The sequence below is a fragment of the Candida tropicalis genome (genome assembly GCF_000006335.3).
Source record: "Candida tropicalis MYA-3404 genomic scaffold supercont3.3, whole genome shotgun sequence".
In the NCBI taxonomy this organism is placed as follows: domain Eukaryota; kingdom Fungi; phylum Ascomycota; class Pichiomycetes; order Serinales; family Debaryomycetaceae; genus Candida; species Candida tropicalis.
In genome coordinates, this window is record NW_003020055.1 from 1,644,936 (window position 1) to 1,659,772 (window position 14,837).

At 33.7% G+C, this 14,837-nt stretch overlaps 7 protein-coding genes and 1 non-coding gene across 8 annotated transcripts; 2 read left to right on the forward strand and 6 right to left on the reverse strand. All coding sequences in view use genetic code 12, as the record gives it.

Annotated features, from left to right (window-relative positions):
- Window positions 1-165: 165 nt before the first annotated feature.
- CTRG_02779 (RNA exonuclease) lies at window positions 166-1,665 on the forward strand (the record flags this gene model as incomplete). Its single annotated transcript, XM_002548436.1, has 1 exon — window positions 166-1,665. One exon carries the CDS (start codon window positions 166-168, stop codon window positions 1,663-1,665), a length of 1,500 nt encoding a protein of 499 aa, XP_002548482.1.
- Window positions 1,666-1,762: 97 nt separating this feature from the next.
- Window positions 1,763-2,599, reverse strand: MOB1 (Mob1p; the record flags this gene model as incomplete). Its single annotated transcript, XM_002548437.1, has 1 exon — window positions 1,763-2,599. One exon carries the CDS (start codon window positions 2,597-2,599, stop codon window positions 1,763-1,765), a length of 837 nt encoding a protein of 278 aa, XP_002548483.1.
- A 496-nt stretch (window positions 2,600-3,095) lies between these two features.
- On the forward strand, window positions 3,096-5,621 carry NAB3 (Nab3p; the record flags this gene model as incomplete). Its single annotated transcript, XM_002548438.1, has 1 exon — window positions 3,096-5,621. One exon carries the CDS (start codon window positions 3,096-3,098, stop codon window positions 5,619-5,621), a length of 2,526 nt encoding a protein of 841 aa, XP_002548484.1.
- Window positions 5,622-5,799: 178 nt separating this feature from the next.
- On the reverse strand, window positions 5,800-7,380 carry CDC37 (Cdc37p; the record flags this gene model as incomplete). The annotated part of the gene is made up of 1 exon (XM_002548439.1): window positions 5,800-7,380. One exon carries the CDS (start codon window positions 7,378-7,380, stop codon window positions 5,800-5,802), a length of 1,581 nt encoding a protein of 526 aa, XP_002548485.1.
- Window positions 7,381-7,681: 301 nt separating this feature from the next.
- CTRG_02783 (uncharacterized protein) lies at window positions 7,682-8,041 on the reverse strand (the record flags this gene model as incomplete). Its single annotated transcript, XM_002548440.1, has 1 exon — window positions 7,682-8,041. The coding sequence occupies one exon, from the start codon at window positions 8,039-8,041 to the stop codon at window positions 7,682-7,684; it is 360 nt and encodes a 119-aa protein (XP_002548486.1).
- A 439-nt stretch (window positions 8,042-8,480) lies between these two features.
- Window positions 8,481-10,928, reverse strand: CTRG_02784 (guanine nucleotide exchange factor; the record flags this gene model as incomplete). The annotated part of the gene is made up of 1 exon (XM_002548441.1): window positions 8,481-10,928. The coding sequence occupies one exon, from the start codon at window positions 10,926-10,928 to the stop codon at window positions 8,481-8,483; it is 2,448 nt and encodes an 815-aa protein (XP_002548487.1).
- A 354-nt stretch (window positions 10,929-11,282) lies between these two features.
- Window positions 11,283-12,398, reverse strand: CTRG_02785 (uncharacterized protein; the record flags this gene model as incomplete). Its single annotated transcript, XM_002548442.1, has 1 exon — window positions 11,283-12,398. One exon carries the CDS (start codon window positions 12,396-12,398, stop codon window positions 11,283-11,285), a length of 1,116 nt encoding a protein of 371 aa, XP_002548488.1.
- Window positions 12,399-13,028: 630 nt separating this feature from the next.
- Window positions 13,029-13,102, reverse strand: CTRG_06429. The gene has a single exon. It is a non-coding gene; the product is annotated as a tRNA-Asn (tRNA).
- Between the last annotated feature and the right edge of the window lie 1,735 nt (window positions 13,103-14,837).

The window sequence follows — 14,837 nt, forward strand, 5'->3', positions numbered from 1 at the left end:
TTTATTCTGGAGTGATCTATTTTTCTTCTATTTTTTTTTTCTCTAACAAATCAATCAACTATTTTTTTTGCTTCTTCTTCTTCTTCTTGATCTTTATTCACTACCTCTTCTTTTTTTTCTTTTTCAGGTTCACTTTCTGATCATCACGATTTCAGGTACAAAGAAATGACCTCCATGAATAATGAAAAAACAAGTACGGATTCTGTTAATGGTGATGTCAAACTGTCAAAATCATCATCTAAGCCTTATAAAAAGGCAATGGATCCAAAATTGTTAACTCCCGAGTATATAGCGGAGCAAAGACGATTACGAGAATTACGTAAAGCTAAGGAAAGGAAACAAAAAGAAGCATTGGGTTTACTTCCACCTCCAGAAAAAGATGACAAATTTGTTAAAAGACCTATGTTGGATGTGGCTAAACCACAACCAGAACTTCCTACTATCAAAATTATGAGTTATAATGTATTAGCACAAACATTAATTAGAAGAGAAATTTATCCAACAAATGGGAAAATCTTGAAATGGTCAGTAAGATCCCAAATTTTATTAGATGAGTTGAAACATTATAACGCAGATATTCTTTGTTTACAAGAAGTTGATAAAGTACAATATACTTCATTTTGGTCCAGTCAATTTGAGAAATTGGGTTATGGATCTAAATTTTATCGTTATAATACTAAAAATCATGGATGTGTGATTGTTTTCAGACAACTGTTGTTTGATTGCAAAAACCAATCATTTATCAAACTTGATCAAGATTTGAATCAAACAGACGATGAAAAGAAATTACCAGATGCACGAATTGCTACTAATAATATTGGATTCATGGTTTACTTGGAATTTCAACCAAAATTTGTTAAACAATATCCTGTCCTAGAAAATGCCAATGGGATTATTATTGGTACTACCCATTTATTCTGGCATCCATTTGGTACTTATGAACGTACCAGACAAATGTATATCCTAATGTATAAATTTAAAGAGTTCCAACATGTCTTGAATATCATCTTGGGTAATCATAAGAAATTCTATTCTTTCTTTACAGGTGATTTTAATTCTGAACCTTTTGATTCTCCATACCGTGCTATTACTACTAAACCTATTAAATTTGCTGGTCGTTCTAAGAATGTGTTGGGTTGTTCATTAAGCTATACGTTTTCTAAAGACAGAAGTTTAGATGACGGAGATGACGAAGAGAATGAATCGGAATTAGAACGTGAAAGAGATAATAATCCTGATGATCCAGAACCAGATAGTTTTGATCCAACTCCAGAACAAGATCGTATTATGACTGAATTAGAAGAGGCACACAATGATTTAGATATAAGAGCCATTTCACTTTATTCAGTTGGTTACAAACAAGTACATGAAGAAAATGCCAATAACGTAGGTCATAGAAATGAACCTGCTTTCTCTAACTGGGTTGATAAATGGAATGGGATGTTAGATTATATATTTGTTTTGGTTCCATGGAATAAGACCCAAGATTATTCAGAAAGAATCGATACACCAGACGAATTGGCACAACAATACAATATCAAGCTTTTAAAGTTGCTTAGATTGCCTACTCCAAAAGAGATGGGTCCACCACCATCGGGTCAACCTCGTATGCATCAATATCCATCAGATCACCTTTGTATAATGGCAGAAATACAGCTTCTATAAAGAAAAAAAAAAATCAAAAAACGTACAATCCATATACATGTTTATATATATATATAATAATAATAATAATAATAACATCACATATGCCAAACTATAATCATTTTAGCATAGTTTCGACTAAATCTTCTAAAGGACCGTAATCTTTCTTACTAATCAAATGAAATTCGTTGGCAAATAATACATAATGTTTCAAACTGGTATTCAAATGACTTTGTAAACCCAATTCACTAATTTCATGGAAATGATGACAATAAATATGAGCATAAATTCTGAATAATCTTTTAAATATAGTTTTCACCAATGTAGGAAATTGATGTGGGAATGGGGCACCAATCTTTGATGGGAAAATATTATCATTGTCAAAGAAATTTTGCACCCAATTCATTAAATTTTCAATATATTCACAAGCAGGTAATGAAACTGGTCTTTTAGGAGATTGAACAATACCATCTTGATTAACAGGTGATGATTCTTGCCATAAATATTCATACTCTTCAGTGGCAATCATTCTTGGACATGTAACAGGAGAACAAAATTCTGTAATGGCACCATAAAGCATATTTATGTGATTATAGAAATCTACAACATGTATAGCTAACCATTCGTTAATATCTTCATCTCGTGGTAATTTCACAGCTTGTATCAAGGCATTATCGGATCCTAAAGTTTGTTCTGCATAGTTTCTGATATCTTTATGAGTAGAAACTGGTTGACCATTGCTTGGTCCAAAGTTAATGGTCTGGTAAGGGTTTTGCTGTTCTTGTGGTTGTAAGTTTGGTTGTTGTTGGTGTTGTTGTTGGTTAAAGTCTATGGAATCTCGTGGTAATACTGAATTATGAATAGGTTTCGGACTAGATATTGGTGATGATTGTTTTAATTTGAACCCTCTGGTTGATCTTAAAGAATGGGTATTGAAGTTCTGGAAAAGTGCCATTTGAAAATATGAATACTATGAACAATATGGAAAAGATAAAAGTAAAAGTAAAAGTAAAAAAAAAAAAAGAAGATAGTGGTGGTGATATCTTAAAGTCTTTTGTTTTGAATTTTATATTCTAGGATCTTTTGTTTTTTTGAAATGAAATGAAATGATTTCTCTTACAAATGGTGTAGATCAGAAATCTCATTTTTTATTTGTGATTTGTTTTGTTATTATACCAAAAGAGGAATTTCATGGATATCGTACACGACTCGTGATTTGTTCAATAATACACGACCACTTTTTCGCTGCTCGTACACGTACACAGGTCATCTGACTTGCGTGTAAAACAGAAGAAAAAATAATTAACAACAACAACAACAACAACAACAGATTGCAGAAAGGAGAGAGGAAAAATAAAAAAAAAACTAACAACAAATAAGTCATACTCCTTAGTTCAACACATTTATACTGACACTAATTAAGCTCTAGTAATCAATTAACCCAAAAGAAAATGGAAGTTAACCCAATTCAACTCCATGCACCCAAAGAAGTGGAAACACCTGATGTTACTGTCTCGGAATCTTTAGCCGAAGAAAACCAGAACGAGTTAGCACCTGAAGTTGACCAACAAGAGAACCATAGCAACAATGCAAAAGACGTGGAGGAAGAAGAAGATGAAGAAGAGTATAATCCTGGAGAAGATGGTAACGAAGAAAGTAACCAAGTAACCCCAGAACCAAAACCTGAATCAGAATTAGAATCAGAATTAGAAAAGCCAAAGGTGACATTTAATGATGAACCAGAACATGTTGAGCTAAATAAAGTTGAGGTTGAACCAGAATTATTTGCCGACAACTCAGAAGCAGCAACTGTTGAACCGTCCAAAGAAGCTGATGATTATGACCCGGAAAGTGCCTTCTCCGAAACCGAAGCTGCTAATGACTCTAAAGCTGAATTATCAACAGAAGAAAATTATAACAAAGACAATGATAATGATAATGATGATGGCTATGATCCTGAGCCACAAATAAATGAACAAGTCGATGAAAAAGAAGAAGACAAACCAGTAACAAGTTCTACTTTACCTAAAGCTCCATTATTTGCTGGATTGCCTCCAAAACCTCCTGTTAGTGCAACAGTCAAGCCATCTACTTCTGTTATAACTGAAGATAGTGATGTCAAACAGCTTTTAAAAGATGCCCTTGAAGCTTATGAAAATAGCTCTATGAGTAGAGACCCTGAATTTTTATCCTTGGAAGCTAATGAACAGGTTGATAGAATTCGAGAATTTTTAATCTCCCAAGGAATTGATCTTTTATCTGGCACAAATCCTATAAATTTTGAACAAGTCTATTCTTATAATAAGCCATTTAAGAATTTAAAAGACCCCATTCCATTAGTCCCAGTTGGTGAACATTGTCGTAGACCAAATATCACAGCACCAATGAATGAAGAAGAAGAAAAAGAGTATGCTGAATTTATTGAAAGGGAAAACTACTATTTAAATTTACAAAATTGGGATGAATTCCCAGATAAGCTGAGATTGTTTATTGGTAACTTACCTGCCAACACTATTTCAAAACAAGATTTATTCAGAATTTTCTCTCAATATGGTGAAGTTATTCAAATTGCCATTAAAGCTGGTTATGGTTTTACTCAATTCAGATCATCTGAATCCTGTTTGGATTGTATTCAAGGAGAAACTAATGTTCCTTTACACAACAAAATTTTGAGATTGGATGCTTCTAAACCACAAAAGTCAAGACGTCCAGGTCATCCTGAAATCAACAACCCAAACATGAGTTCTCGTGGTAGAGAAAGAGGTGCTGAAGAAGCTGAAGAGCCAGTTCGCAAGAAGAGAAAAGGTTCTTTTGATTGTCAAGTTTATATCACTGGGAAGTCATCAGTTTTCTTTATTAGAAAAGTTAAGAAGGCATTTGCTGGTGCTCAAATTTCAATTGATATTGAAGATGTTACCCAAAAAAATATCAATGATGTTTTAAGTGAAGCTGCATATTCTGGAGTATTGGCAGCATGTGTTATTAAAGAATTGAAAGTTGATGTTCAGACCTATGAAGAAGCTGCAGATGGTGGTATTAAATTCGATGAGTATGCCGATGTTGAGCCTGAAGAAGCTGCCGGGATTGTTTCTAAGGCCAAATTGAAAAAATATGGTAACAATATGCCACCATACATTCCTCAGGATACCAGTTATAATGATCGTTCCACTGAATCTCGTGGCTATAGTGATAGAGGTGGAAGAGGTGGTGGTCGTGGTGGTGCTAGAGGTCGTGGTGGTTACAAAGGACGTGGTGGTGGAAGAAGTGGTCATGGTCACGGCCATGGGCATGGGCATGGACATGGAAATGGTGGCCATTGGAACGAACGTGGTGGAGGTGGTCGCAACGGTGGCTACAGAGGTAGTGACTATAGCGGATATGGTGGAAACAATAGTTATGGTTCATGGAATCATTCACCACAACAACAACCATATGGTTTGATGAGTAATCCTCCACCTCAGCAACAACAACCATATGGTCAATCATACTATGGACAACCTCCACCACCACAGCAACAACAACAACAACCGTATGGATCTCCTCCGCAACAATCTTCATTCCAGTGGAATTCATCTCCTCAACAAGCATTACAACAACAATTAAGAAATCCAGGAGATGTAGAACGTATGTTGCAAACATTAAATCCTGACCAGGTTCGTGGTATGATTAACATGTTGCAACAACAACAGCAACAACAAGGTTCTAGTGGTGCAGGATCTTATGGTCAACCAAATAATTATGGTGGATATAACAATAATAACAATTATGGTTCAAATCGACAACAACCTCCACCACCTCAACAACAACAGCCACAACCATATGGTGGATCTACAAGTACAAATCAGGTTCAATCTCTTCTTGCACAATTACAACAAGGCACTGGCAGTAATGCTAACAATAATCCTTACGGTCAGCCACCTCAAAATGGTTCAGGTGGTAGTTTTTATGACCAATTATCAAGAAGAGCTAATAGATAGATTTGAAATTATCGTTTGATTTTTATCTATATTATCAGCGTTTTCGTTTTATTTTCTTGTTTGTGTGTATTGTATATATTCATTTCTGTGATGTCTAACTTCTCTTGTGATGATTCCTAATGTAAGAATTCTCTTTGTATACAATTACAAATAATAAATAGCTTTCACTCTTGTAAACCTAATCAACGGTATCTTCAATACCGATAGATGGATTTTCATCTTCATCCTCTGAAATCTCTTCTATTTTAGCTTCCTGTTGACCTTCTTCGTTATATTCCTTTTTTAATTCTTCAAAATCATTCTCGTTATCCAAATATCCACTTAATCCAATAACTCCACATTCTTGAATAATATCTAAAACTTGTTCAGCATCTTCAAACTTTAATTTAGCAAATTCTTTATTAACTTCATCAATAGATTCAGTTTCTATAGCTTTTTGAAATTCAACTGGAACTTTGGTGGTAAATAATTCATACTCAGGAGTACCTTCTTTAGGCATATTCACCAGTAATTGAGTTTTGTCATCCAATGAACGTAATTGAAGAACAGCTTCTTGTTCTCCATCATCATCATCATCACCACCTCCAAGTTGTCTTTCTTGCTTGATGATCTCACATCTGTTTTTAATATGAGCATATGTTCTATCAACATCTTCCCAAAACACTTGGTGAGCAGGGGTAGATTCATCAGATATTTTTGAAAAGAACAACTTGATAGCATTAATGACTTTATCCTTTGGAGCATGTGGGTTATTTCCAGTAAGATTAGCAATGTACTGTAATAACAAAGCCTGGTGAACAACTTGTTTGGCAGTTTCTGTTCTATTGTCAAGTTGCAAATCAAATGCTGACATCATAAGAGCATCCTTCTGTTGTTCTGTACAAATTGTATAATGCTTGATTAAAAACTCTGCAGATTTAGTGTAATCAGTAGCTGGTATCTTACTGAACTCATCAGTAGCTGGGGATATCACCAATTCATCCAATATTTCTTTATCTGTTTTTTCTTCCATTGGTTTGTTGATGGTAGTGGTAGATGGTTGGTTGATAGTTTCAGTGGTGGTAACAGTAGTCTTTTGAGTGGTTGGTTTTGAAGAAGATGATGATGATGATGGTTGTGGCTTTTGTTCTTCCTCCTCTGCTGGTTTATCTTTGTTCAAGAAAGATCTGTCAAATCCAGTATGTAAATCATCACTGACAATTAATTGTGCCTTTTGATATAATAAATCATCTAATTTGATAGTTTGTTTTGATAAAACGTCATCGATTTTATTTCTGTGTTCTTTCAAATACTCAACCAATTTATCTCCATCATCTTTACTATCTGGATGATCTTCTTTAACTTGAATAAACAAATCTTCAATCATTTCATTATAACAAGGAGTATTTTCAATTTCTTCCTTATCAAAAGTTAAATCTTGTAATCCTTTTCTTAAACTTTTATCTTTGATTAATTTCTCATAATCGAATTTTTCATTAGCATCAAATTCATTATTCAAAGTAGACATAACTTTGTCATCATCCAATAATTCTTTAGGAGTTAAGCTCTTCATCAAATAATCAACTCTTTCATTGAGTTTAGCATACATGGTTAATTGAATCAAAATACTTTTAATTTCAATGTTTCTTTGGTGTCTCTTTTCATGAATATCACGTTGCTTCCATTTAATAAAAGATTGTTTATCAACATTTGGATGGACTTCAATATCTGAATCATCAGATATTTCAATATGGTCCCATTTAGAATAATCAATTGGCATTATTTATCTTGTGGCGATTGATCTTGGTGGTAAAAGTCAAAGAAAAGTTACTGGTTGGCAAAGACGAAAAAAATAAAAAAAATAATCACGTAGACAAACAACAAAAAAAAAAGGAAGATCACAGTTTGTCGTCGGAGATTGTTTTAATGTCGCAATCGGATTTCTAGATTATTCGATGTCGCAAAAGGGTACTAAATAATGTTGCAAATTTTTCCGATTTATATTAATTAATACGAATATGGAATCTTATATTCAATAAGGTGACCTATTTATAAATAACCAGATAAATCCATATTTACATTTAAGCTTCACCATTTGGTCTCAAACCAGTGAAAAAGTTCAAAGCATAACCAGTAGTTTCGAAAGTGATCTTAGTTCCTTTTGGAAAGTATAAAACATCACCTGGTTTTGGGTAAACAGTGGTGCCAGTTTCATCAGTAATTTTGAATTCACCTTCAACTTCAAGAACAATTTTCATTTCATCATAAGTATAAGTGTATACTAATGGTTCACCTGCTTCTTGTCTGTAAAAACCACAAGAAATTTGTTTATCTTTTGGAGCATCACTAGTGAAAACATCTTCCAAGAATGAATTGTTACCTGGACTTGGAATTTGAGCTGGTTTGATAGCTTGAGCACCTGGTTTGTAAGATAATGGCATTTTGATATTTAATAAAGAATAGATAGATTTGTAGGTATGTAATTAATCAGTAAAACAATTGATATTTTGCTTGATGAATAGAATTAAAAAAAAAAAACATTCATTTGGAGGAATATTCATCTGATATTTATACTTTCTTAAATCATAGTTTATTGGGTATTTTCCCGCTAGGACTAAGGAAGAGACTTATCCTCCACTTTTCGATTCTTTATAAATTTCGCAGTTGCGCCGGACTTTGTTTCCAAATTGGGAATTTATTTCCCGCCTGCTGCACTCTGCGAATCTCGACCGTTAGAACACACTCTACAGTATCTTTAATAAAGCATTGTTACAGATAGCAATATACACACATTTGTAGAGCTCTTATCTGTTTAAGGAAAGATTGTCCCCTTAATACACACACTGAGTAAAAAAAAAAAAGTTCGTATCTTATATGTTGCTAACCATCTACTAATTGCAAACAGCTATCTATACAAACATCAACATTCCCTCTATTAATAAAAATGATATCCTTTAAAATATTTGTATCCAATGTTGGGAATATCTCTTTTAACGTATCATAAGCCTGTTTCATTTGTTCAGAATCAATTTCTTCCTCTCTAGGAGGTAATGGCTGGTATTGTGCAGAACCGTCATTTTCTTGAACTGGTGGAGGGTTTGGAGGTGGTTGAAATTCTTCTGGTTCAGAATCTTGTGGTTGAGGCAGTGGTGATAAAAAGTTTGTAATAGACTTGGTAACCATTTCTGCGCTTGAAAGCAATACACTTGATGGAAATAAGTCATTGGATGGTGATAATGCTTGGTGCTGTTGCTTTGTAGGAGAGTGTGAGAATGTTTGAGCAGTTGGTGTTGTTGGAATAGGTTGCTGCAATTTAAGTTGTCGATCCCTTTGCTTCTTCTGAGCCTCCCATGCTTCCATATGTGCGTCAAATTCTTCTGGAGAGATAGTCAAATCTTCTGCAGTTAAATTCTCGATAAAGCTGATAGCACCTTGAATTGATGAAAGATAATAGCTTGTTTCGCCGTGAGATAACCATTCATCACCTCTGAAATTTTCAATATAGTGAATATTGCTAACCAAATTTTCTGTTTTGGCCTTGAAAATAACCAAAATCAAAATTGGGATAAAAGCATCGGCATTTGTTTCTTGCCTACGCAACTTCAAATAACTAAATATTATCTTACAGGAATTAAGAATGCAGATGATTTTATCTCTAGGAGCTCTATAGTTATTAATCTTGTTCAACTCCGTTATGGCATAATCCAAAAATGATTGGTTATTCTTAACAATAGTGTTGGCCAAATCATTCATATCGATATCCAAATGCGATCCATTGATCCAAGAGAATTTTTCCAACTGCAAACTGAATAATTCATCCTTTTCCAAGTCACGTGTGTACACTTCAGGAATATAAGGCAAATTTTGTTTAACAACTTCTGGTGGGAAACACAAATCGTGCAAACGATTCATAATCAATTTTTCTAACCCTTCTCGAGAATTTTCTAAATCAATTTGATCCATCGATGCAAATGGTTCATACAAAGCAAACTTTTCATTCATGAAATTCTTGAAATCCTTAATAATTTTCATTCTTTGGTCAGCTGTAAATGTATGACCCAGTTTAATGAATGAACTTAAGAACGACCGTATATATCTGACAATTGGATCAGCTGATTTCTTACGCAATTGAGATAAAAAGTTTTGGAAATCAAATGGTTTATGTGATTGTTTGTTTTGTTCTTCAGAATCATTAATTTGAAATCTATGTTTGTGTGGTTTGTTTGCTACTGGTTGTTCTTGTTCATTAGTCGATCTTTCTTGTGGTGGTTCCGGTACTGGAGTTGTTACTTTTACTTCGAATTCTTCAACTGGAAGGTTTTCTTCACCTTTACCTTCAATATCTGATATATCACCCTGAATGACATTTCTTGGGGAGGCGTGTTTGTCAATGTTGTCTTGAACGGTAGATTCAACTGGTTTTTCCGTGATGATTTCTATTGGTTTTTGTTTTTCTAATGTCTCTTTGGAGAATGTATCTCCCAAATCGATTAAATTATCATTAAACTGTGTGGTAGAAGACTTTGCTTGGGCCTCTGGTTTCTCTTCTTCCTCAGGTGGAATGTACGGCTGTATGGTCATTAATGCAGCGATGGATGCCGTGCCATTATTCTTTTCAATTGTTTCCTTTGGTGACGATTGTTCATGGTTTGTGTCTTTATCTAATCGCAAACTTCCTTTTTCCAAATGCACACTTTCTGTGGTGATGATAACCTCTTCTTTACTGCTATGTTGTTTTTCTTCCTTTTCAATGTCTTCTTCCAGGTTCATCTTTTCCAATTTATGTTCATGATCAGTATCATCATCTACATCAACATGCTTCTCACTCGATAATTCTCCAGCTTGCTCATTTTCCTCTTGTTTCCTAGTCTGATCTTTGTCATCTTTGTTGATATCAAACTTATCAAACAATCCAATCAAATCAGTTTTAGACGAGTTTGACGAATTCTTTGCTGTTGTATTACTACTTGTATGATCACTATTATTAATTGTTAAAATTGCCGGAACAGCCGAACTAGCTGTCAATTTTGGTGATGATGTAAGTGCTTGATGTGTTGTTGAAGATGTTAATTGAGATTGTGATTGTGGTTGGGGTGCGAGGGGTGGGCTGGCTGTTGGATTATTAAGTGTATCTCGATTGGATTTCATTAATATACTTTGTAAATAAGGTGGTGATTTGACAGAAGATGAAGTGGTTGATCCATCCAATGAAGAGGGTGATTCACTGTGGCCAATAGAAATTGAATCACTGATAGTATTTGTATTGCTGGTTGAAGTGGTTGGGGTAGCCTTGGAGATATTAAAATTCAAATGATGATTGAACGACATGATGATATTGGTGATTGTGGTCAATTAAATGCAAGCAGTATATGAATTGCTCTCCTTTTATTTCTATCTCTGATCTGTGGTGTTTGTTGTTCAATGATTCGGAAGTAAAGTGTTCGTATAAAAAACTGTCCTTGTTCTTTCCCGTGACAAAAAGGAATTGATTCTTTTTTTTTTTTTTGATTTTTTTTGAAAGAGAGGGCAAAGTGAGTATTCAGTATTCAAATAATTTTGTCTTTTTGTCATTGCCACAGTAATTGCTACACCTACTTTATTGTCAGTGCAACATTGATTTCAAATTGCAACTATTATAATTTTGATCATATGAAGATATATGTATATATATATAATATCATTCTAAATATCTCTATTATTTGTACTATTGACAGATGTAGATCCTTCAATAGAAAGATCATTACTTGTTTCTGTTTCACTAATACGAACACCGTTATCTTTAGTTGGTTTGTTACTATTATTATGATCATCTTCGTAATCGTCTTCGTCATCGTCTTCAATTATAAAATTATCTGCATCAAAATCAGCTGAATTCAATTCAATTTCATTATGACTTCCCATTTCTAAATCATCTTCAAAATTGCCAAATACTAAAGTATCATCAGCGGCAAGTCCTCTACTATGATAACTAGCTAATTTCTGTTGCATCTTTGCATAAATCAAATAAGCAGCTAATGAAGCAGCAGTAGCTGTGATTATAATACTTATAATGTCTACGATTCTAGTAGATCCCGTGGATTTATCATCACCGATTTCTTTTAATTTGCTACCCACAAATAAATGAATAAGTAATTTAGGAGATGTGATAAAAGTAGCCAAAAAATATGTTGACAAAGGTAATTCAGGAATGGCTGCTAATGCTCCATTTGATAAAGAATAAGGTAATGGACATAATCTAATTAAAATCAATAATAATAATGAATTATCATCACGTAAAATTTCAGCAAACGCTCTAAATGTTTCATTATGATTCATCAATTTTTGAGCCTGCTTTTGTAACACATAACGGAAAATTAAAAATGAACAAGTACATCCCAGAATTGAAGCACATGCTAATAATGGCCAACCATTAGGGAATCCATATATCATACCTGTGAGCAATGATAAACCAGTAAATCCAATCAAGGGAGGGAATCCCACCATAAACACCAAAATGAATATAATCAATGATCCAAACTTCAAATCATGCCATTGATCAGACAAGTATATGAGAAATTTGATAATATACACATGGAAAATAAGGAACAATGTACCAATTATACCAAGAATCACTAATAGTATGGCAAGAAGAATTCTCTTACCAATTGATTGCTGAAAATACCATTCTTTTGCTTGTTGAGCAATGATTGCCCCCAGGGCTATCTTGGCAGATAAGATACCTCTTAAAGTGTTTGGTGACGATGGTGAAACTGTACGGTATCTATAACCATTATTATCTGAGGAAGGAAGTTGGGGCATTTATCGTGTTTTATGAGGTCAATGTTATCATGTAAAAATTTTACTTGACAGATAAATACTGTAGGGTGCAGAACGTTTTATATTTATTCTTTTTTTTTTTGTATTTCGGTGTTCTTTCAAATATCAAAGCGGAAAAACAAAAGAAAGTTTATGAAATGCGTGTACCTTTGGTAGGAGTAAGTCACGAGGTTTATCCAATGGTTATTGCATTCTTCTGGTGAATAAAACATGAATAATAGATATATTATTCATGTTAACGTCCTTATTGACTTAGTATGATGTGTGGTATTTCAAGACAATGGCTTGAATGTCGGGCATGATGAATATTTTTGCAAGCTCCGCATTAACCGACCTAAACTTGAACAAATGTAGTTAAATGATAATATAAATAGTTAAAATATAATTTACTTTGCCTATTCTATGGATCTAGGGCATCGAAGAAGTACTAAATTAAGATTACAGTACGTCAATTAAACCCCACTTCGCATTCAACTTCATTTGCAGCCCGCAAGCATCATCCAACTATTCAGGTTCTGTATTGGACTTTAGGAATAGGAAGAAGCGTGAAACAAAAAATAATGTTCTCTGTTGAAAGAAGTCAATTGTAGCCCTGAGTTACAAAAAAGAAAACGACCAGGGTGAGGATTGAACTCACGATCTTGAGATTAACAGTCTCACGCCTTAACCAGCTTGGCCACCCAGCCGTAACCACTGAGCTATTTCAACTCTTTGGTTGGAAGTCTAAGCCGACTGTTGAATGTGACTCTGTTGTTGACAACGTTTAGACTATAATTTTCTTCGATTCTTTGTATGGTTATTAGAACGTATACTCTTGGACTAAAAACAAATACAACTTTAGCACCAATAACACCTGTATGTGCGCCCACTTCAGATACAATTTATCTCTTGGTTTGACTTTCCTTTTCTCGTGTTTTAATCAATAGAATCGACGTAGGAGAATTTTATCAGTAATGTATGAACTTAGACTGGTTTAAAACTCGGATATAAAACAGTACATCGATCTCCACAAAATAGAACAACGTAAACAAACATAATGCAACGCCAAAAGAAAGGGATGCAAAAAAAAATGCAATAACTAATATTACGTTTATTGTGAAGGAGAAAGGGCTAGACTTTTAAGAATCGGTTGGTACTGTTTGCATTCTGCATGTCCTGATTCTTGAATTTTCCGATATTTTCTTCATATTAATGATCAATTGATGAAGGATTCGATTTATAATACAATCAGGGAAAGGCTCAAGGAACCACAAGAATGATTTAGTGCGATATTTTCCTTTCATGTTTAGATCACTGCGTGTTCGAATTATTCTTTTGTTCCTTTGTGATGAAACAATTCATTGCTGATTGTTCTTATTTATTAAGGGGTTGTATTTCCACGTAAAATCAAATTCTAGCTTGTCTTGAGACAAAAACAATAATCAATTCATATACAATGCTTTATTATGACTGTATTGAAACTTCCTTATTCTGAAAATGTTGATTGCAAACTGAGCCGAATACTTTTTGTAGAAGGGAGCTGACCCCCCCCCCCCCCCTGCAAAATATGTAATTGTGCTCGAATCTTTGTTTGTGCTATAAAAAGAAATCGGTTGGTTTATTGTATGTACTGCATGCTCGTTTGAATGGTGGATATTCCATAAGGCGGACAAAGAGAAGACTTTTGTTTTGCATCGGGTCCCATACTTCATGCAATTCGTACTAAACACATTTACAAAAAGTTTGACAAGTTAGGAAAGAAAAGAAATAGAATAATGAAAGGGATTTACGTTCACATAGCCAATCCAAGAATCCACGATAAGGATATAGATAAATAAAGAAGTGCAAGATTGACCAGGGTGTGATAAATTCAATCTATCGTCTATTTACAATGTGATTTATCCGTTGGTATCATTAATAATAATCTATTTTTTTTATTTTTGCAGATGTTGGTGATGATCCACGTGAATCCAACCTGAAAATTTCAACGCGAAAAAAAAAAAATTAAACTAAATTCACTGTTTGTTTTTGTTCTTGTTCATAATGATGATGAAAAATAAACGCACAGTTGCCATGCGTTAGGTTTACATGGCTTTTTCAGAAAGTTTCTGGATGCACAGTATAGTAGGGGAATTCACAAAATATCCTTTCAGCATTAATTTTCTTTTTGGTGTATTTGTTTACAATTGATTTTTTTTTTTTTTTGTTTTTTTTGTTTTTTTTGTTTTTGTTTTTGATTTTGTGGATTGCTATCGACAAAAAGTTTGGATCTGGAGGAAAACTTCAAACCGTTGATTCGTCTCTACAATAACGACCATGTATAATTAAAATTTTGTATAGAATAATGTCTACGTAATAAAAGTGGTATATACTAAATAATAAGAATGAAGAAACAAATAAAATAAAAAAAAACCTCTTCCCAAGAATATTAAACAAGTATCG